Below are 22824 nucleotides of genomic sequence, written 5' to 3' on the forward strand. Positions count from 1 at the left end.
CTGAAAAACAATAAACACTCCTGCTATATGTTTTTTTTTATTTATTTAGCTGACAAAACAAAATCCCATGACTCGTCCTCTGTATTTTATTTACACATCTGCTAGATGAATATTACAGTTTATAAAGTTTAAAGGGACATACAGCCCAACATTAATAATGTTAGATAGAATATACAATTTTAAACAACTTTCTAAGTTTACTTCAAAAATTCTTTTTTATTGTTATCCTCTGTTGAAAATCAGGAAGTTAAGTTCATGAGCGTGCACGTGTCTGCAGCACTATATGGCAGCAGTTTTTCAACAATTTTATACATTATCTAGAGCACTAGATGGCAGCACTATTCCCTGTCATGTAGTGCTACAGACATTGCACGCTACCTATCTTGCTATCTCTTCAACAAAGAATAACATGATAATTTGATAATAAAAGTTAATTGGAAACAGTTTTAAAATTGTATTTTCTATCTGAATCGTGAAAGAAAACAGAATTTATGCTTACCTGATAAATTACTTTCTCCAACGGTGTGTCCGGTCCACGGCGTCATCCTTACTTGTGGGAATATCTCTTCCCCAACAGGAAATGGCAAAGAGTCCCAGCAAAGCTGGCCATATAGTCCCTCCTAGGCTCCGCCCACCCCAGTCATTCGACCGACGGACAGGAGGAAAAAATAGGAGAAACTATAGGGTGCCGTGGTGACTGTAGTTAGAGAAAATAATTAATCAAACCTGATTAAAAAACCAGGGCGGGCCGTGGACCGGACACACCGTTGGAGAAAGTAATTTATCAGGTAAGCATAAATTCTGTTTTCTCCAACATTGGTGTGTCCGGTCCACGGCGTCATCCTTACTTGTGGGAGCCAATACCAAAGCTTTAGGACACGGATGAAGGGAGGGAGCAAATCAGGTTACCTAAACAGAAGGCACCACGGCTTGCAAAACCTTTCTCCCAAAAATAGCCTCCGAAGAAGCAAAAGTATCAAATTTGTAAAATTTGGCAAAAGAGTGCAGTGAAGACCAAGTCGCTGCCTTACATATCTGATCAACAGAAGCTTCGTTCTTGAAGGCCCATGTGGAAGCCACAGCCCTAGTAGAGTGAGCTGTGATTCTTTCAGGAGGCTGCCGTCCGGCAGTCTCGTAAGCCAATCGGATGATGCTTTTAAGCCAAAAGGAGAGGTAGAAGTCGCTTTTTGACCTCTCCTTTTACCAGAATAGACGACAGAGAAGATGTTTGTCTGAACTCTTTTGTAGCTTCTAAATAGAATTTTAGAGCACGGACTACATCTAAATTGTGTAGCAAACGTTCCTTCTTTGAAACTGGATTCGGACACAAAGAAGGTACAACTATCTCCTGGTTAATATTTTTGTTGGAAACAACCTTTGAAAGAAAACCAGGCTTAGTACGCAAAACAACCTTATCTGAATGGAACACCAGATAGGGCGGAGTACACTGCAGAGCAGATAACTCAGAAACTCTTCTAGCAGAAGAAATAGCAACCAAAAACAAAACTTTCCAAGATAACAACTTAATATCTATGGAATGTAAAGGTTCAAACGGAACCCCCTGAAGAACTGAAAGAACTAGATTTAAACTCCAGGGAGGAGTCAAAGGTCTGTAAACAGGCTTGATCCTAACCAGAGCCTGAACAAATGCTTGAACATCTGGCACAGCTGCCAGTCGTTTGTGTAGTAAGACAGATAAAGCAGAAATCTGTCCCTTTAGAGAACTCGCTGATAATCCTTTATCCAAACCTTCTTGTAGAAAGGAAAGGATCTTAGGAATTTTTATCTTATTCCATGGGAATCCCTTGGATTCACACCAGCAGATATATCTTTTCCATATTTTATGGTAAATTTTTCTAGTTACCGGTTTTCTGGCTTGAACCAGAGTATCTATCACAGAATCTGAAACCCCACGCTTTGATAGAATCAAGCGTTCAATCTCCAAGCCGTCAGCTGGAGGGAGACCAGATTTGGATGTTCGAATGGACCCTGTACAAGAAGGTCCTGTCTCAAAGGTAGCTTCCATGGTAGAACCGATGACATATTCACCAGGTCTGCATACCAAGTCCTGCGTGGCCACGCAGGAGCTATCAAGATCACCGAGGCCCTCTCCTGCTTGATCCTGGCTACCAGCCTGGGAATGAGAGGAAACGGTGGAAACACATAAGCTAGGTTGAAGGTCCAAGGCGCTACTAGTGCATCCACAAGAGTCGCCTTGGGATCCCTGGATCTGGACCCGTAGCAAGGAACCTTGAAGTTCTGACGAGACGCCATCAGATCCATATCTGGAATGCCCCATAATTGAGTCAATTGGGCAAAGATCTCCGGGTGGAGTTCCCACTCCCCCGGATGGAAAGTCTGACGACTCAGATAATCCGCCTCCCAGTTTTCCACACCTGGGATGTGGATCGCAGATAGGTGGCAGGAGTGATCCTCCGCCCATTTTATTATTTTGGCCACTTCTTTCATCGCCAGGGAACTCCTTGTTCCCCCCTGATGATTGATATAAGCAACAGTCCTCATGTTGTCTGATTGGAATCTTATGAATCTGAATTTCGCTCTTAGTTCCAGAATGTTTATCGGGAGAAGAGACTCTTCCCGAGACCAAAGTCCCTGAGCTTTCAGGGATTCCCAGACCGCGCCCCAGCCCACTAGACTGGCGTTGGTCGTGACGATGACCCACTCTGGTCTGCGGAAGCTCATTCCCTGGGACAGGTGGTCCAGGGTTAGCCACCAACGGGAGTGAGTCTCTGGTCTTCTGATCTACTTGAATCACTGGAGACAAGTCTGTATAGTCCCCATTCCACTGTTTCAGCATGCACAGTTGTAATGGTCTTAGATGAATTTGCGCAAAAGGAACTATGTCCATTGCTGCAACCATCAACCCTACTACTTCCATGCACTGAGCTACGGAAGGACGAGGAATAGAATGAAGAACTTGACAAGCGTTTAGAAGTTTTGACTTTCTGACTTCTGTCAGGAAAATCCTCATTTCTAAAGAATCTATTATTGTTCCCAAGAAGGGAACTCTTGTCGACGGAGACAGGGAACATTTTTCTATGTTCACCTTCCATCCGTGAGATCTGAGAAAGGCCAGAACGATGTCTGTGTGAGCCTTTGCCTTTGAAAGAGATGACGCTTGTATTAGAATGTCGTCCAAGTACGGTACTACTGCAATGCCCCTTGGTCTTAGAACCGCTAGAAGGGACCCGAGTACCTTTGTGAAAATCCTTGGAGCAGTGGCTAACCTGAATGGGAGGGCCACAAACTGGTAATGTTTGTCCAGAAAGGCGAACCTTAGGAACTGATGATGTTCTTTGTGGATAGGAATATGAAGATACGCATCCTTTAGATCCACGGTAGTCATAAATTGACCTTCCTGGATTGTAGGTAGAATCGATCGAATGGTTTCCATTTTGAACGATGGTACTCTGAGAAATTTGTTTAGGATCTTTAAATCCAGAATTGGTCTGAAAGTTCCCTCTTTTTTGGGAACTACAAACAGATTTGAGTAAAAACCCATTCCTTGTTCCGCCGATGGAACTGGGTGTATCACTCCCATTTTTAACAGGTCTTCTACACAATGTAAGAATGCCTGTCTCTTTATTTGGTTTGAGGATAAGTGAGACATGTGGAACCTTCCCCTTGGGGGTAGTTCCTTGAATTCCAGAAGATAACCCTGAGAAACTATTTCTAGTGTCCAGGGATCCTGAACATCTCTTGCCCAAGCCTGAGCAAAGAGAGAGAGTCTGCCCCCTACTAGATCCGGTCCCGGATCGGGGGCTACTCCTTCATGCTGTTTTGTTAGCAGCAGCAGGCTTCTTGGCCTGCTTACCCTTGTTCCAGCCTTGCATCGGTTTCCAGGCTGGTTTGGTTTGTGAAGCATTATCCTCTTGCTTAGAGGATGCAGAATTAGAGGCCGGTCCGTTCCTGAAATTACGAAAGGAACGAAAATTATACTTATTCTTGGCTTTGAAAGGCCTATCTTGTGGGAGGGCGTGGCCCTTTCCCCCAGTGATGTCTGAGATAATCTCTTTCAATTCTGGCCCAAAGAGAGTTTTACCCTTGAAGGGGATATTAAGCAATTTTGTCTTGGATGATACATCCGCTGACCAAGACTTTAGCCAAAGCGCTCTGCGCGCCACAATTGCAAACCTTGAATTTTTCGCCGCTAATCTAGCTAATTGCAAAGCGGCATCTAAAATAAAAGAATTAGCCAACTTAAGTGCGTGAACTCTGTCCATAACCTCCTCATATGGAGTCTCTCTACTGAGCGACTTTTCTAGTTCCTCAAACCAGAACCACGCTGCTGTAGTGACAGGAACAATGCACGAAATGGGTTGCAGAAGGTAACCTTGCTGTACGAAAATCTTTTTAAGCAAACCCTCCAATTTTTTATCCATAGGATCTTTGAAAGCACAATTATCCTCGATAGGAATAGTAGTGCGCTTGTTTAGAGTAGAAACTGCCCCCTCCACCTTAGGGACTGTCTGCCATAAGTCCTTTCTGGGGTCGACCATAGGAAATAATTTCTTAAATATAGGAGGGGGGACAAAAGGTATGCCGGGCTTCTCCCACTCCTTATTCACTATGTCCGCCACCCGCTTGGGTATAGGAAAAGCGTCTGGGTGCACCGGAACCTCTAGGAACTTGTCCATCTTGCATAATTTTTCTGGAATGACCAGGTTGTCACAATCATCCAGAATAGATAACACCTCCTTAAGCAGTGCGCGGAGATGTTCTAATTTAAATTTAAATGTCACAACATCAGGTTCAGCTTGTTGAGAAATTTTTCCTGAATCTGAAATTTCCCCATCTGACAAAACCTCCCTCATGGCCCCTTCAGATTGGTGTGAGGGTATGACAGAGCAATTATCATCAGCGCCCTCCTGCTCTTCAGTGTTTAAAACAGAGCAATCGCGCTTTCTCTGATATGCAGGCATTTTGGATAAAATATTTGCTATGGAGTTATCCATTACTGCCGTCAATTGTTGCATAGTAATAAGCATTGGCGCTCTAGAAGTACTAGGGGCCTCCTGCGTGGGCAAAACTGGCATAGACACAGAAGGAGATGATGTAGAACTATGTCTACTCCCTTCATCTGATGAATCATCTTGGGCAACTTTACTATCTGTGGCAGTACTGTCCTTACTTTGTTTGGACGCTATGGCACAATTATCACACAATTTTGAAGGGGGAGACACATTGACTTTCATACATATAGAACATAGCTTATCTGAAGGTACAGACATGTTAAACAGGCTTAAACTTGTCAATAAAGTACAAAAAACTTTTAAAACAAAACCGTTACTGTCTCTTTAAATTTTAAACAGAGCACACTTTATTACTGAATATGTGAAAAAGTATGAAGGAATTGTTCAAAATTTACCAAATTTTCACCACAGTGTCTTAAAGCATTCAAAGTATTGCACACCAATTTACAGAGCTTTAACCCTTAAAACCCCTCTACAGTCCCAGCTACAGCCTTTGCTGCGACTTTACCAAACCCAGGGGGAATACGATACCAAATGAAGCCTTCTAGGAACTTTTCCAACTACTTTCAGATCCTCACACATGCATCTGCATGTCTTGCTCTCAAAAGTAACTGCGCAGTAATGGCGCGAAAATGAGGCTCAGCCTACAACTAGGAAGGCCCTTCCTGACTGGAAAGGTGTCTAACACAGTGCCTGACGTTAAAAAAAACGTTCCCCAAGTTTATAAGTGTGAAATACAAGCATAAACATGTATAAAATGCCCAAATAAAGCAATCGATTTTGCCCATAAAAGTGTCTACCAGTTTTATAGCCCATATTAAGCCCTTTATTCTGTTTGAGACTAAGAAAATGGCTTACCGGTCCCCATGAGGGGAAATGACAGCCTTCCAGCATTACACAGTCTTGTTAGAAATATGGCTAGTCATACCTTAAGCAGAAAAGTCTGCTAACTGTTTCCCCCAACTGAAGTTACTTCATCTCAACAGTCCTATGTGGAAACAGCAAACGATTTTAGTTACTGTCTGCTAAAAACATAATTTATGCTTACCTGATAAATTTATTTCTCTTGTAGTGTAGTCAGTCCACGGGTCATCCATTACTTATGGAATATATCTCTTCCTAACAGGAAGCTGCAAGAGGATCACCCAAGCAGAGCTGCTATATAGCTCCTCCCCTCACATGTCATATTCAGTCATTCGACCAAAACCAGACGAGAAAGGAGAAACCATAGGGTGCAGTGGTGACTGGAGTTTAATTAAAATTTAGATCTGCCTTAAAGACAGGGCGGGCCGTGGACTGATTACACTACAAGAGAAATAAATTTATCAGGTAAGCATAAATTATGTTTTCTCTTGTTAAGTGTAGTCAGTCCACGGGTCATCCATTACTTATGGAATACCAATACCAAAGCTAAAGTACACGGATGAAGGGAGGGACAAGGCAGGAACATTAAACAGAAGGAACCACTGCCTGAAGTACCTTTCTCCCAAAAATAGCCTCCGAAGAAGCAAAAGTGTCAAATTTGTAAAATTTTGAAAAAGTGTGAAGTGAAGACCAAGTTGCAGCCTTGCAAATCTGTTCAACAGAGGCCTCATTTTTAAAGGCCCAGGTGGAAGCCACAGCTCTAGTAGAATGAGCTGTAATCCTTTCAGGAGGCTGCTGTCCAGCAGTCTCATAGGCTAAACGTATTATGCTACGAAGCCAAAAAGAGAGAGAGGTAGCCGAAGCCTTTTGACCTCTTCTCTGTCCAGAGTAAACGACAAACAGGGAAGAAGTTTGACGAAAATCTTTAGTTGCCTGCAAATAGAACTTCAGGGCACGGACTACGTCCAGATTATGCAAAAGTCGTTCCTTCTTTGAAGAAGGGTTAGGACACAGTGATGGAACAACAATCTCTTGATTGATATTCCTGTTAGTAACTACCTTAGGTAAGAACCCAGGTTTAGTACGCAGAACTACCTTGTCTGAATGAAAAATCAGATAAGGAGAATCACAATGTAAGGCAGATAACTCAGAGACTCTTCGAGCCGAGGAAATAGCCATCAAAAACAGAACCTTCCAGGATAACAGCTTGATATCAATGGAATGAAGGGGTTCAAATGGAACGCCTTGAAGAACGTTAAGAACTAAGTTTAAGCTCCACGGCGGAGCAACAGTCTTAAACACAGGCTTAATCCTAGCTAAAGCCTGACAAAAAGCCTGAACGTCTGGAACTTCAGCCAGACGTTTGTGTAGAAGAATAGACAGAGCAGAAATCTGTCCCTTTAACGAACTAGCAGATAAGCCCTTTTCTAAACCCTCTTGTAGAAAGGACAATATCCTAGGAATCCTAACCTTACTCCATGAGTAACTCTTGGATTCGCATCAATATAAATATTTACGCCATATCTTATGGTAAATTCTTCTGGTAACAGGCTTCCTAGCCTGTATTAAGGTATCAATAACCGACTCCGAGAAGCCACGCTTTGATAGAATCAAGCGTTCAATCTCCATGCAGTCAGCCTCAGAGAAATTAGATTTGGATGGTTGAAAGGACCCTGAATTAGAAGGTCCTGTCTCAGAGGCAGAGACCACGGTGGACAAGACGACATGTCCACTAGGTCTGCATACCAGGTCCTGCGTCGCCACGCAGGCGCTATCAGAATCACCGAAGCTCTCTCCTGTTTGATCTTGGCAATCAAACGAGGAAGCATCGGAAATGGTGGAAACACATAAGCCATGTTGAAGACCCAAGGGGCTGTCAGAGCATCTATCAGCACCGCTCCCGGGTCCCTGGACCTGGATCCGTAACAAGGAAGCTTGGCGTTCTGGCGAGACGCCATGAGATCCAGATCTGGTTTGCCCCAACGATGAATCAGTTGAGCAAAGACCTCCGGATGAAGTTCCCACTCCCCTGGATGAAAAGTCTGGCGACTTAGAAAATCCGCCTCCCAGTTCTCCACGCCTGGGATGTAAATCGCTGACAGGTGGCAAGAGTGAGACTCTGCCCAGCGAATTATCTTTGAGACTTCCAACATCGCTAGGGAACTTCTGGTTCCCCCTTGATGGTTGATGTAAGCCACAGTCGTGATGTTGTCCGACTGAAATCTGATGAACCTCAGAGTTGCTAACTGAGGCCAAGCTAGGAGAGCATTGAATATTGCTCTTAATTCCAGAATATTTATTGGGAGGAGTTTCTCCTCCTGAGTCCATAGTCCCTGAGCCTTCAGGGAGTTCCAGACTGCGCCCCAGCCTAGAAGGCTGGCGTCTGTTGTTACAATCGTCCAATCTGGCCTGCGAAAGGTCATCCCCTTGGACAGATGTGGCCGAGAAAGCCACCATAGAAGAGAATCTCTGGTCTCCTGATCCAGATTTAGCAGGGGGGACAAATCTGAGTAATCCCCGTTCCACTGACTTAGCATGCATAATTGCAGCGGTCTGAGATGCAGGCGCGCAAATGGTACTATGTCCATTGCCGCTACCATTAAGCCGATTACTTCCATGCACTGAGCTACTGACGGGTGTGGAATGGAATGAAGGACACGGCAAGCATTTAGAAGTTTTGATAACCTGTCCTCCGTCAGGTAAATTTTCATCTCTACAGAATCTATAAGAGTCCCTAAGAAGGGAACCCTTGTAAGTGGTAATAGAGAACTCTTTTCCACGTTTACCTTCCACCCATGCGACCTCAGAAATGCCAGAACTATCTCTGTATGAGACTTGGCAGTTTGAAAACTTGACGCTTGTATCAGAATGTCGTCTAGGTACGGAGTCACCGCTATGCCTCGCGGTCTTAGTACCGCCAGAAGTGAGCCCAGAACTTTTGTAAAGATTCTTGGAGCCGTAGCTAATCCGAAGGGAAGAGCTACAAACTGGTAATGCCTGTCTAGGAAAGCAAATCTTAGGTACCGATAATGATCCTTGTGAATCGGTATGTGAAGGTAGGCATCCTTTAAGTCCACTGTGGTCATGTACTGACCCTCTTGGATCATGGGAAGGATGGTTCGAATAGTTTCCATTTTGAATGATGGAACTCTTAGGAATTTGTTTAGGATTTTTAAGTCCAAGATTGGTCTGAAGGTTCCCTCTTTCTTGGGAACCACAAATAGATTTGAATAGAATCCTTGCCCGTGTTCCGTCCGCGGAACTGGGTGGATCACCCCCATTAGTAAGAGGTCTTGTACACAGCGTAGAAACGCCTCTTTCTTTATTTGGTTTGCTGATAACCTTGAAAGATGAAATCTCCCTCGTGGAGGAGAAGTTTTGAAGTCCAGGAGATATCCCTGAGATATGATCTCCAACGCCCAGGGATCCTGGACATCTCTTGCCCAAGCCTGGGCGAAGAGAGAAAGTCTGCCCCCCACTAGATCCGTTTCCGGATAGGGGGCCCTCTCTTCATGCTGTCTTAGGGGCAGCAGCAGGTTTCTTGGCCTGCTTGCCCTTGTTCCAGGACTGGTTAACTTTCCAGCCCTGCCTGTAACGAGCAACAGCTCCTTCCTGTTTTGGAGCGGAGGAGGTTGATGCTGCTCCTGCCTTGAAGTTACGAAAGGCACGAAAATTAGACTGTTTGGCCTTTGATTTGGCCCTGTCCTGAGGTAGAGCATGGCCCTTACCTCCCGTAATGTCAGCTATAATTTCTTTCAAGCCGGGCCCGAATAAGGTCTGCCCTTTGAAAGGAATATTAAGCAATTTAGATTTAGAAGTCACGTCAGCTGACCAGGATTTAAGCCATAGCGCTCTGCGTGCTTGGATGGCGAATCCGGAGTTCTTAGCCGTAAGTTTGGTTAAATGTACGACGGCATCAGAAACAAATGCGTTAGCTATCTTAAGTGCTTTAAGCTTGTTCATAATTTCATCCAATGGAGCAGTGCGAATGGCCTCTTCCAGAGACTCAAACCAGAATGCCGCCGCAGCAGTGACAGGCGCAATGCATGCAAGGGGCTGTAAGATAAAACCTTGTTGAACAAACATTTTCTTAAGGTAACCCTCTAATTTCTTATCCATTGGATCTGAAAAGGCACAACTATCCTCCACCGGGATAGTGGTACGCTTAGCTAAAGTAGAAACTGCTCCCTCCACCTTAGGGACCGTCTGCCATAAGTCTCGTGTGGTGGCGTCTATAGGAAACATTTTCCTAAATATGGGAGGAGGGGAAAAGGGCACACCAGGTCTATCCCACTCCTTGCTAATAATCTCTGTAAGCCTTTTAGGTATAGGAAACACGTCAGTACACACCGGTACCGCATAGTATCTATCCAACCTACATAATTTTTCTGGAATTGCAACCGTGTTACAATCATTCAGAGCCGCTAATACCTCCCCTAGCAATATGCGGAGGTTCTCAAGCTTAAATTTAAAATTAGAAATCTCTGAATCCAGTCTCCCTGGATCAGATCCGTCACCCACAGAATGAAGCTCTCCGTCTTCATGTTCTGCAAACTGTGACGCAGTATCTGACATGGCTCTCACCTCATCCGCGCGCTCTGTCCTTAACCCAGAGCTATCGCGCTTGCCTCTTAATTCTGGCAATTTAGATAATACTTCTGTCATAACAGTAGCCATGTCTTGCAAAGTGATTTGTAAGGGCCTCCCTGATGTACTTGGCGCCACAAAATCACGCACCTCCTGAGCGGGAGGCGAAGGTACTGACACGTGAGGAGAGTTAGTCGGCATAACTTCCCCCTCGTTGTCTGGTGATAATTTCTTTACATGTAAAGATTGACTTTTATTTAAAGTAACATCAATGCAATTAGTACACAAATTTCTATTGGGCTCCACATTGGCCTTTAAACATAGTGAACAAAGAGATTAATCTGTGTCAGACATGTTTAAACAGACTAGCAATGAGACTAGCAAGCTTGGAAATACTTTTCTAAATAAATTTACAAGCAATATAAAAAACGCTACTGTGCCTTTAAGAAGCACAAAAAGCTGTCACAGTTGAAATAACAATGAACCAAAATAGTTATAGCAACCAATTTTTCACAGTAAATGTATTAAGTTAGCAAAGGATTGCACCCACCAGCAAATGGATGATTAACCCCTTATTACCCAAAAACGGATAACAATTTAATAATTAACGTTTTTATCACAGTCAAAACACACTGTCACAGGTCTGCTGTGACTGATTACCTCCCTCAAAATGAATTTTGAAGACCCCTGAGCTCTCTAGAGACGATCTGGATCATGGAGGATGAAGTAGACAGATTGTAACTGAATTTTTACTGCGCAAAAAAGCGCTAAAATAGGCCCCTCCCACTCATATTACAACAGTGGGGAAGCTCAGATAACTGTTTCTATGCAGAAAACAAAGATGGCCATGTGGTAAAAATCATGTCCCAATAAGTTTTATCACCAAGTACCTCACAAAAAACGATTAACATGCCAGTAAACGTTTTAAACATACATTTTAAAAGTTATGAAGTGTTATTAATAAGCCTGCTACCAGTCGCTTTTACTGCAGTTAAGGCTCATACATTATTTCAGTATTAACAGTATTTTCAGAGTCAATTCCATTCCTTAGAAAAATACATTCAGTGTACACACACTAATCAGCCTAATACCAGTCGCTATCACTGCATTTAAGGCTGAACTTACGTTACATTGGTATCAGCAGTATTTTCTCAGTCAATTCCATTCCTCAGAAAAATAATTTACTGCACATACCTCATTTGCAGGGGGGCCCTGCATGCTATTCCCCTTTTCTGAAGTTACCTCACTCCTCAGATGAGAACAGCCAGTGGATCTTAGTTACGTCTGCTAAGATCATAGAAAACGCAGGCAGATTCTTCTTCTAATGCTGCCTGAGAACAAACAGCACACTCCGGTGCCATTTAAAATAAACTTTTGATTGAAGAAATAAACTAAGTTAAAAAACACCACAGACCTCTCACAGCGACCTATCTTTAGTTAGGCTGCAAGAGAATGACTGAATATGACATGTGAGGGGAGGAACTATATAGCAGCTCTGCTTGGGTGATCCTCTTGCAGCTTCCTGTTAGGAAGAGATATATTCCATAAGTAATGGATGACCCGTGGACTGACTACACTTAACAAGAGAAATCATCTTTCTCTCACAAACAGAACTCTTCATCTTTTTCTGTTTCAGAGTAAATAGTACATACCAGCACTATTTTAAAATAAACTCTTGATAGTAGAATAAAAAAACTACAACTAAACACCACATACTCTTAACCATCTCCGTGGAGATGTTGCCTGTGCAACGGCAAAGAGAATGACTGGGGTGGGCGGAGCCTAGGAGGGACTATATGGGCGAGCTTTGCTGGGACTCTTTGCCATTTCCTGTTGGGGAAGAGATATTCCCACAAGTAAGGATGACGCCGTGGACCGGACACACCAATGTTGGAGAAAAAGTTTGTGTTTCATGTCCCTTTACTAAAGAGATTATAAAAAGTGTACCTTGGAGGGAAACTAAACATTTCTGTGGTCTTCCTATAGAAATCTAAAACATTTTTTAACACAAATTGACGTGTTTTCAGCAATTATTTTTCGATAGTCAAACTACACCCACCACTTGCCTTATTTGAAGAAGCCAATCCAAGCTTGAGTCTGCCGCTAACAAGGTTAGTCACAGTCATTATGTTAGTATAAAGTGAATATGTAGCAGTTAGCCCTGCAGTGTGGCTTTACAGCTTTAATAATGTAACACTAACATATTATATAATCAAAAAAATGTATATAAACCAACACAGTGAAAAATTTAATCCCAAACATTTTTATTCCATGTTGCCAATAGTACAATGTAGAAAAACAGTGTTTATTTTATTTATACACATCTGATTTCATTTATTGCCTCATATTTATACATATACCAAGCTATGCATGTATATTTACACACATCAGTCTAATAATTTCAACCAATAAAAACAGCTTTGTTTTTGTTTATAGAACTATAAAAGCAAGAGTATGACCCAGAGCAGGGAGATTTGTATTCAAAATAAACCCATGCTGAAATTATAGTTGTTTCCCCCCCCCACTACGTATACATATTAATAAGCAAAGTCTGCTCTGTTTTCTCTAATTCAAATTTAAAGGCTTAAACCGTTAATTTCCTCAGCCTTTCCCTACACATTTCTGAAGTTGCATAGACAACCTATCAACATATGAAAAAGACTAAACAGTTATTTGCAGCATTAAATATTTTTCTGTAAGCTATTTACCATATGACAGAGCTACACCAGCATTTGAAATATTTACTGAATACTCCCTTTCAGTGCCAACATTTCATAATCAGCTGTTTTTTTTTTGTAGAATTAATAGTCAGTTCTTGGCTTTTACAGTTTTAAGTGCAGATCTCCAAATACTCCATGTGTGTGTGTCAGATATATATATATATATATATATATATATACATATACACACACACACACACAAACTAGCTAGAAATGACAGAAAAGGAATGCAGTCGATTAAGTGGAATAAAATATAAACTACTTTTTGGAAAAATATTTTTTTTCGTCCTTTCCCCAACGTTACCAATCTATGTTGCAAGCTCACACTTTAAACAAATACTTTATTTTCACTACTGCATACATGGCTAATCCTGCAAGGGATATTAACAGATAATTGTGGCCAATCTGAATTAAGGATACGACTTAGAAAGCACAGTGAAACAGAAAAATATATACTGTATAAACTTTTTATTTGTCAGTTAAATGTAATCATTATTGGAATGTTCAAAAATAAAATATGAGGAATTCGGTACGGTCTGTCTAGTGTTGCACAAGAACAATAACCTGGATGAACTCTGCTGTTACCAAAGAAACACTTGCCAAAAACTATAATGAACACAAAGATGACATTTGGAGATCGTTCAAAGGGCAGAGAAATACTTTTTAATGATTGAGCCATATATATCATTTTTTTACATGAATGTGTTTTGCTCACAAAAGATTGTGCTTTGTGATTACAAAACTAAACTACACAACTCTACTGATCAGACCTCCCCATAGTCTGTTTTATTATAAATTAATATACCCCTAGAACTCATGAAACTAATCCCCAGCTGAATTAGTAGCTGGATTATCTTTGTACTAAAACAAGACTGAATTATTTATGAACAGACAGAACAGAGGACAATGCTTTTAGATGCAATGATGCAGGAGAAAAGAAATATTTGCATTTTTTTTTTCTCTATTAGGAAAATGTTTTGAACTTTAGTGTTTGATTTAATTCTTCTTCTTTGAGCCTGAAGCATCTTTTGTGTCCTCCTCGTCAGTGTATTCAGTTGGTTCCTCTCCATTCTTCAAAAGTTTACCGACATGGTGATACTTAACTAAAGAAAAAATATAGGTTAAACTGGAATTACAGGAGTGTAAATGGTTGTATACTTTAATTGCCATGAATGTCAGCTAGAAGCTATTTGTTTACTATATTAAACTGGCAGAACTTAAAGGAAGGCTAAACTTTAATGTGTGTTCCAAATGACTGGTTATATGGAGTATTAAATGTAAGGGAAATTGTTCCTTTGTATTTCATTTTGTATTTGAAATAGCTGTTTTTACTCTATAAACACATCACCTGTTGTTCTCCAGCAAATGCCCTTAACAATTGGCTGAGTCTGCAAGTAAAGCACCCCTGCTAATAGTATCTATGTTAAGTATTGAAATGCTAATTATGGCCGAGGGTTGAATGAGCACAACTAGGTTTTTCAGATACAAAAAACATAATTTATGCTTACCTGATAAATTTATTTCTCTTGTGGTGTATCCGTTCCACGGATCATCCATTACTTGTGGGATATTCTCCTTCCAAACAGGAAGTTGCAAGAGGATCACCCACAGCAGAGCTGCTATATAGCTCCTCCCCCTAACTGCCATATCCAGTCATTCGACCGAAACTAGCCGAGAAAGGAGAAACCATAGGGTGCAGTGGTGACTGTAGTTTAAAATTTAGACCTGCCTTAAAAAGGACAGGGCGGGCCGTGGACTGGATACACCACAAGAGAAATAAATTTATCAGGTAAGCATAAATTATGTTTTCTCTTGTTAGGTGTATCCAGTCCACGGATCATCCATTACTTGTGGGATACCAATACCAAAGCTAAAGTACACGGATGAAGGGAGGGACAAGGCAGGTACTTAAACGGAAGGGACCACTGCCTGTAGAACATTTCTCCCAAAAATAGCCTCCGAAGAAGCAAAAGTATCAAATTTGTAAAATTTTGAAAATGTATGAAGCGAAGACCAAGTTGCCGCTTTGCAAATCTGTTCAACAGAAGCCTCATTTTTAAAGGCCCAGGTGGAAGCCACAGCTCTAGTAGAATGATCTGTAATCCTTTCAGGGGGCTGTTGTCCAGCAGTCTCATAGGCTAAGCGTATTACGCTCCGAAGCCAAAAAGAAAGAGAGATTGCCGAAGCCTTTTGACCTCTCCTCTGTCCAGAGTAAACAACAAACAGGGAAGATGTTTGACGAAAATCTTTAGTCGCTTGTAAGTAAAACTTTAAAGCACGGACTACGTCCAAATTATGTAAAAGACGTTCCTTCTTTGAAGAAGGATTAGGACACAATGATGGAACAACAATCTCTTGATTGATATTTTTGTTGGAAACTACCTTAGGTAAAAACCCAGGTTTTGTACGCAGAACTACTTTATCTATATGGAAAATCAGATAAGGAGAATCACATTGTAAAGCTGATAACTCAGAGACTCTACGAGCCGAGGAAATAGCCATCAAAAACAGAACTTTCCAAGATAAAAGTTTGATATCAATGGAATGAAGGGGTTCAAACGGAACTCCTTGAAGAACCTTAAGAACCAAGTTTAAGCTCCATGGAGGAGCAACCGGTTTAAACACAGGCTTAATTCTAACCAAAGCCTGACAAAATGCCTGGACGTCTGGAACCTCTGCCAGACGCTTGTGCAAAATGATAGAGCAGAAATCTGTCCCTTTAAGGAACTAGCTGATAATCCTTTATCCAAACCCTCTTGGAGAAAGGACAATATCCTAGGAATCCTAACCTTACTCCATGAGTAATTCTTGGATTCACACTAATGAAGATATTTGTGCCATATCTTATGGTAGATTTTCCTGGTTACAGGCTTTCGTGCCTGTATTAAGGTATCAATGACTGACTCGGAGAAGCCACGCCTTGATAAAATCAAGCGGTCAATCTCCAGGCAGCCAGTCTCAGAGAAATTAGATTTGGATCATTGAAAGGACCTTGTAGTAGAAGGTCTTGTCTCAGAGGCAGAGGCCAAGGTGGAAAGGATGACATGTCCACCAGGTCTGCATACCAGGTCCTGCGTGGCCACGCAGGCGCGATCAAGATCACAGATGCTCTCTCCCGTTTGATTTTGGCAATCAGTCGAGGGAGCAGAGCAAACGGTGGAAACACATAAGCCAGGTTGAAGAACCACGGTGCTGCTAGAGCATCTATCAGCGTTGCTTCTGGGTCCCTGGACCTGGATCCGTAACAAGGAAGATTGGCGTTCTGGCAAGACGCCATGAGATCCAATTCTGGTGTGCCCCAATGATGAACCAATTGAGCAAACACCTCCGGATGGAGTTCCCACTCCCCCGGATGAAAAGTCTGACGACTTAGAAAATCCGCCTCCCAGTTCTCTACACCTGGGATATGGATCGCTGATAGATGGCAAGAGTGAGTCTCTGCCCAGCGAATTATCTTGGAGACTTCTAACATCGCTAGGTAGCTCCTGGTCCGCCCTTGATGGTTGATGTAAGCCACAGTCGTGATGTTGTCCAACTGAAATCTGATGAACCTCAGGGTTGCTAACTGAGGCCAAGCTAGAAGAGCAATGAATATTGCTCTTAACTCCAGAATATTTATTGGGAGGAGTTTCTCCTCCTGAGTCCACGATCCCTGAGCCTTCAGGGAATTCCAGACTGCACCCCAACCTAGAAGGCTGGCATCTGTTGTTACAATTGTCAAATCTGGCCTGCGAAAGGTCATACCAGGGGGCTCCTTGTTCCCCCTGATGGTTGATATAGGCTACAGTCGTGATGTTGTCCGACTGAAATCTGATGAAGCTGACCACAGCTAGCTGAGGCCAAGCCTGAAGAGCATAGAATATTGTTCTTAATTCCAGAATGTTTATTGGAAGGAGAGCCTCCTCCTGAGTCCACGATCCCTGAGCCTTCAGGGAATTCCAGACTGCACCCCAACCTAGAAGGCTGGCATCTGTTGTTACAATTGTCAAATCTGGCCTGCGAAAGGTCATACCTTTGGACAGATGGACCCGAGATAGCCACCAGAGAAGAGAATATCTGGTCTCTTGATGCAGATTTAGCAGAGGGGACAAATCTGTGTAATCCCCATTCCACTGACTGGGCATGCATAATTGCAGCGGTCTGAGATGTAGGCGCGCAAATGGCACTATGTCCATCGCCGCTACCATTAAGCCGATCACTTCCATGCACTGAGCCACCGAAGGGTGCGGAATGTAGTGAAGAACACGGCAGGAATTTAGAAGCTTTGATAACCTGGACTCCGTCAGGTAAATTTTAATTTCTACAGAATCTATCAGAGTTCCTAGGAAGGAAACCCTTGTGAGGGGTGATGGAGAACTCTTTCCCTCGTTCACTTTCCACCCATGCAACCTCAGAAATGCCAACACTATGTCCGTATGAGATTTGGTAATTTGGAAGTTTGACGCCTTTATCAGGATGTCGTCTAGATAAGGGGCCACTGCTATGCCCCGTGGTCTTAGGACCGCCAGAAGAGACCCCAGAACCTTTGTAAAAATTCTTGGGGCTGTAGCTAACCCGAAGGGAAGAGCCACAAACTGGTAATGCCTGCCTAGAAAGGCAAACCTTAGGAACCGATGATGATCTTTGTGAATCGGTATGTGAAGGTAAGCATCCTTCAAATCCAATGTGGTCATGTACTGACCCTCCTGGATCATAGGTAGGATTGTCCGAATAGATTCCATTTTGAACGATGGAACTCTGAGAAATTTGTTTAAGATCTTTAGATCCAAAATTGGTCTGAAGGTTCCCTCTATTTTGGGAACCACAAACAGATTTGAATAAAATCCCTGTCCTTGTTCCATCTGTGGAACTGGATGGATCACTCCAATTATTAGGAGGTCTTGCACACAGCGTAAGAATGCCTCTTTCTTTATCTGGTTTACAGATAATCTCGAAAGGTGAAATCTCCCTTGTGGGGGAAGCTTTGAAGTCCAGAAGATATCCCTGAGATATGATCTCCAACGCCCAGGATCCTGAACATCTCTTGCCCACGCCTGGGGCGAAGAGAGAGTCTGCCCCCTACTAGATCTGTTGCCGGATAGGGGGCGCCGTTCCTTCATGCTGTCTTAGAGGCAGCAGCAGGCTTTCTGGCCTGCTTGCCTTTGCTCCAGGCCTGGTTAGATTTCCAGGCCGGCTTGGATTGCGCAAAAGTTCCCTCTTGTTTTGTAGCAGAGGAAGTTGATGCTGCACCTGCCTTGAAGTTTCGAAAGGCACGAAAATTAGACTGTTGGCCCTTGATTTGGCCCTGTCCTGAGGAAGGGTATGACCCTTACCTCCAGTAATGTCAGCAATAATTTCCTTCAAACCAGCCCGAATAGGGTCTGCCCCTTGAAGGGAATGTTAAAGTAATTTAGGACTTTGAAGTCACATCAGCTGACCAAGATTTAAGCCATAGCGCCCTACACGCCTGGATGGCGAATCCAGAATTCTTAGCCGTTAGTTTAGTCAAATGAACAATGGCATCAGAAACAAAAGAATTCGCTAGCTTAAGTGTTCTAAGCTTGTCAAGTATTTCAGTCAATAGAGTAGCTCACTGAAAGGCCTCTTCCAGAGACTCAAACCAGAACGCTGCAGCAGCAGTGACAGGAGCAATGCATGTAAGGGGCTGCAGGATAAAACCTTGTTGAATAAACATTTTCTTAAGGTAACCTAATTTTTTATCCATTGGATCTGAAAAAGCACAACTGTCCCTCGACAGGGGATAGTGGTACGCTTTGCTAAAGTAGAAACTGCTCCCTCCACCTTAGGGACCGTCTGCCATAAGTCCCGTGTGGTAGCGTCTATTGGAAACATTTTTCTAAAAATAGGAGGGGGGGGGGGGGGGGGGGAAACGGCACACCGGGTCTGTCCCACTCCTTAGTAATAATTTCTGTAAACCTTTTAGGTATTGGAAAAACGTCAGTACACACTGGCACCGCGTAGTATTTATCCAGTCTACACAATTTCTCTGGCACTGCAATTGTGTCACAGTCATTCAGAGCAGCTAAAACCTCTCCAAGCAACACCCGGAGGTTCTCAAGCTTAAATTTAAAAGTAGACATATCTGAATCAGGTTTCCCCGAGTCAGACACATCACCCACAGACTGAAGCTCTTCCTCAGCTTCTGCATATTGTGACGCAGCATCAGACATGGGCCTTAAAACATCTGCGCGCTCTGTATTACGTCTAACCCCAGAGCTATCGCGCTTTCCTCTGAATTCAGGCAGTCTGGCTAATACCGCTGACAGGGTATTATCCATGATTGCCGCCATGTCCTGCAAAGTAATCGCTATGGGCGTCTTTGATGTACTTGGCGCCATTTTAGCGTGAGTCCCTTGAGCGGGAGTCAAAGGGGTCCGACACATGGGGAGAGTTAGTCGGCATAACTTCCCCCTCGTCAGAATCCTCTGGTGATAATTCTTTTAAAGATAACAGCTGATCTTTATTGTTTAAAGTGAAATCAATACATTTAGTACACATTCTCCTATGGGGTTCCACCATGGCTTTTAAACATAATGAACAAGGAGTTTCCTCTATGTCAGACATGTTTATACAGACTAGCAATGAGACTAGCAAGCTTGGAAAAACACTTTAAATCAAGTTAACAAGCAATATAAAAAAACGTTACTGTGCCTTTAAGAGAAACAAATTTTGCCAAAATTTGAAATAACAGTGAAAAAAGGCAGTTAAACTAATGAAATTTTTACAGTGTATGTAACAAGTTAGCAGAGCATTGCACCGACTTGCAAATGGATGATTAACCCCTTAATACAAAAAACAGATTAACAAAACGAAAAATATGTTTTTTAAACAGTCATAACAACTGCCACAGCTCCTACTTTTGAAGCCTTTTGAGCCATTCAGAGATGTCCTATAGCATGCAGGGGACTGCTGAGGGAAGCTGAATGTCACAGTTTGTAATTTTAACTGCACCAACTGTAACTTTTATACTATAACAGTGGAAAGCCTCAGGAAACTGTTTCTAGGCAAAAATCAAGCCAGCCATGTGGAAAAAACTAGGCCCCAATACGTTTTATCACCAAAGCATATATAAAAACGATTAAACATGCCAGCAAACGTTTTATATTGCACATTAATCAGAGTATATACCTCTGATAGCAAGCCTGATACTAGTCGCTATTAAATCACTGTATTTAGGCTTTAACTTACATTAATCCGGTATCAGCAGCATTTTCTAGCAAATTCCATCCCTAGAAAAACTTAACTGCACATACCTTATTGCAGGATACCCTGCACACCATTCTCCCTCTGAAGTTACCTCACTCCTCAGACATATGTGAGAACGGCAGTGGATCTTAGTTACTTCTGCTAAGATCATAGAAAACGCAGGCAGATTCTTCTTCTAAATGCTGCCTGAGATAAAATAGTACACTCCGGTACCATTTAAAAAACAAACTTTTTATTGAAGAAAAAACTAACTATATTTTACCACTTTCCTCTAACTACCTCCAGCTATTTTGAGATCTTGCAAGAGAATGACTGGGTATGGCAGTTAGGGGAGGAGCTATATAGCAGCTCTGCTGTGGGTGATCCTCTTGCAACTTCCTGTTGGGAAGGAGAATATCCCACAAGTAATGGATGATCCGTGGAACGGATACACCACAAGAGAAAATAAATTTATCAGGTAAGCATAAATTATGTTTTTTTGTATCTGAAAAACCTAGTTGTGCTCATTCAACCCTCGGCCATAATTAGCATTTCAATACTTAACATAGATACTATTAGCAGGGGTGCTTTACTTGCAGACTCAGCCAATTGTTAAGGGCATTTGCTGGAGAACAACAGGTGATGTGTTTATAGAGTAAAAAGTGGGATATTATCCTCCTGCTAACAGGAAGTGGCAAAGAGCACCACAGCAGAGCTGTCTATATAGCTTCTCCCTTAGAAACTAAAAAGTGCAGAGGTGACTGAAGTTTAAAATCAAAAATTATAATGTCTTAAAAATGACAGGGCGGGCCGTGGAATCTGTCTTAAAAATGACAGTGCGGGCCGTGGACTCATTGTACCATAGAAGAAATGAATTTATCAGGTAAGCATAAATTTACTTTTCTTCTATAAGGTACGACGAGTCCACGGATTCATCCTTTACTTGTGGGATACAATACCAAAGCTACAGGACACGGATGAACGGGAGGGAGAAGATAGATGGCTAAACAGAAGGCACCACTTCTTGGAAAACTTTTCTCCCAAAAATAGCCTCCGAAGAAGCAAAAGTATCAAATTTGGAAAAGGTATGAAGCGAAGACCAAGTCGCAGCCTTACAAATATGTTCAACAGAAGCATCATTTTTAAAAGCCCATGTGGAAGCCACCGCTCTAGTAGAGTGAGCTGTAATTCTTTCAGGAGGCTGCTGTCCAGCAGTCTCGTATGCCAAACAGATGATGCTTTTCAGCCAAAAAGAAAGAGAAGTAGCCGTAGCTTTTTGACCTCTACATTTTCCAGAATAGACAACAAACAAGATGTTTAATGGAAATCTTTGGTCGCTTGCAAGTAAAACTTCAAAGCACGAACAACAATTTCCTGATTAATATTCTTGTTGGTAACAACCTTAGGAAGGAATCCAGGTTTGGTACGCAAAACCACCTTATAAGCATGGAAAACAAGATAAGGTGAGTCGCATTGCAATGCAGATAGTTCAGAAACTCTTCGAGCCGAAGAGATAGCAACTAAAAACAGAATTTTCCAAGATAAAACCAAGATAAAACCTGTGTTTAAACCTGTTGCGGAGCAACAGGTTTAAACACAGGCTTGATTCTAACTAAAGCCTGACAGAACGACTGAACGTCTGGAACATCTGCCAGACGCCTGTGCAGTAAAATTGATAAAGCAGATATCTGTCCCTTTAGAGAACTAGCTGATAGCCCCTTCTCCAAACCTTCTTGGAGAAAGGACAAAATCCTAGGAATCCTGATCTTACTCCATGAGTAGCCTTTGGATTTGCACCAATAAAGATATTTACGCCATATCTTATGATAAATTTTCCTAGTGACAGGCTTTCAAGCCTGAATCAAAGTATCTATGACCGACTCAGAGAATCCCCGCTTGGATAAAATTAAGCGTTCAATCTCCAGGCAGTCAGCCGTAGAGAAACTAGATTTCGATGCTGGAATGGACCTTGAATCAGAAGGTCCTTTCTCAGTGGCAGAGTCCATGGTCGAAGAGAGGACATGTCCACCTGGTCTACGCAGGTGCTATCAAAATCACCAAAGCTCTCTCCTGTTTGATTCTGGCAATCAAACGCAAACGAGGAAGGAGAGGAAATGGTGGAAACTCATAAGCCAGGTTGAACGACCAGGGTACTGCTTGAGGATCCCTTGACCTGGACCCGTAACAAGGAAGTTTGGCGTTCTGACGAGACGCCATCAGATCCAATTCTGGTGTGCCCCATTGCTGAATCAATTGTGCAAACACCTCCACATAGAGTTCCCACTCCCCCGGATGAAAAGTCTGACGACTTAGAAATCCGCATCCCAGTTCTCCACTCCTGGGATTGCTGATAGATGGCAAGAGTGAATCTCTGCCCATCTAATTATTTTGGTAACCTCTATCATCGCTAGAGAACTCTTTGTTCCCCCCTGATGATTGATATATGCTACAGTCCTGATATTGTCCGACTGGAA

At 42.5% G+C, this 22824-nt stretch overlaps 1 protein-coding gene across 2 annotated transcripts in view; it reads right to left on the minus strand.

Moving 5' to 3' along the window:
- Nucleotides 1-12688: 12688 nt before the first annotated feature.
- PGRMC1 (progesterone receptor membrane component 1) overlaps nucleotides 12689-22824 on the minus strand; it is a 75270-nt gene continuing 65134 nt past the window's right edge. For both annotated transcript variants that reach the window (XM_053699181.1, XM_053699180.1), the window contains one exon: nucleotides 12689-14268. In XM_053699181.1, coding sequence (XP_053555156.1) covers nucleotides 14162-14268 — 107 coding nt within the window. In that variant the 3' untranslated portion in view covers nucleotides 12689-14161. The remainder of the gene's footprint in view (nucleotides 14269-22824) is intronic.

Source organism: Bombina bombina, chromosome 1 (genome assembly GCF_027579735.1).
Source record: "Bombina bombina isolate aBomBom1 chromosome 1, aBomBom1.pri, whole genome shotgun sequence".
Taxonomy (NCBI): Eukaryota; Metazoa; Chordata; class Amphibia; order Anura; family Bombinatoridae; genus Bombina; species Bombina bombina.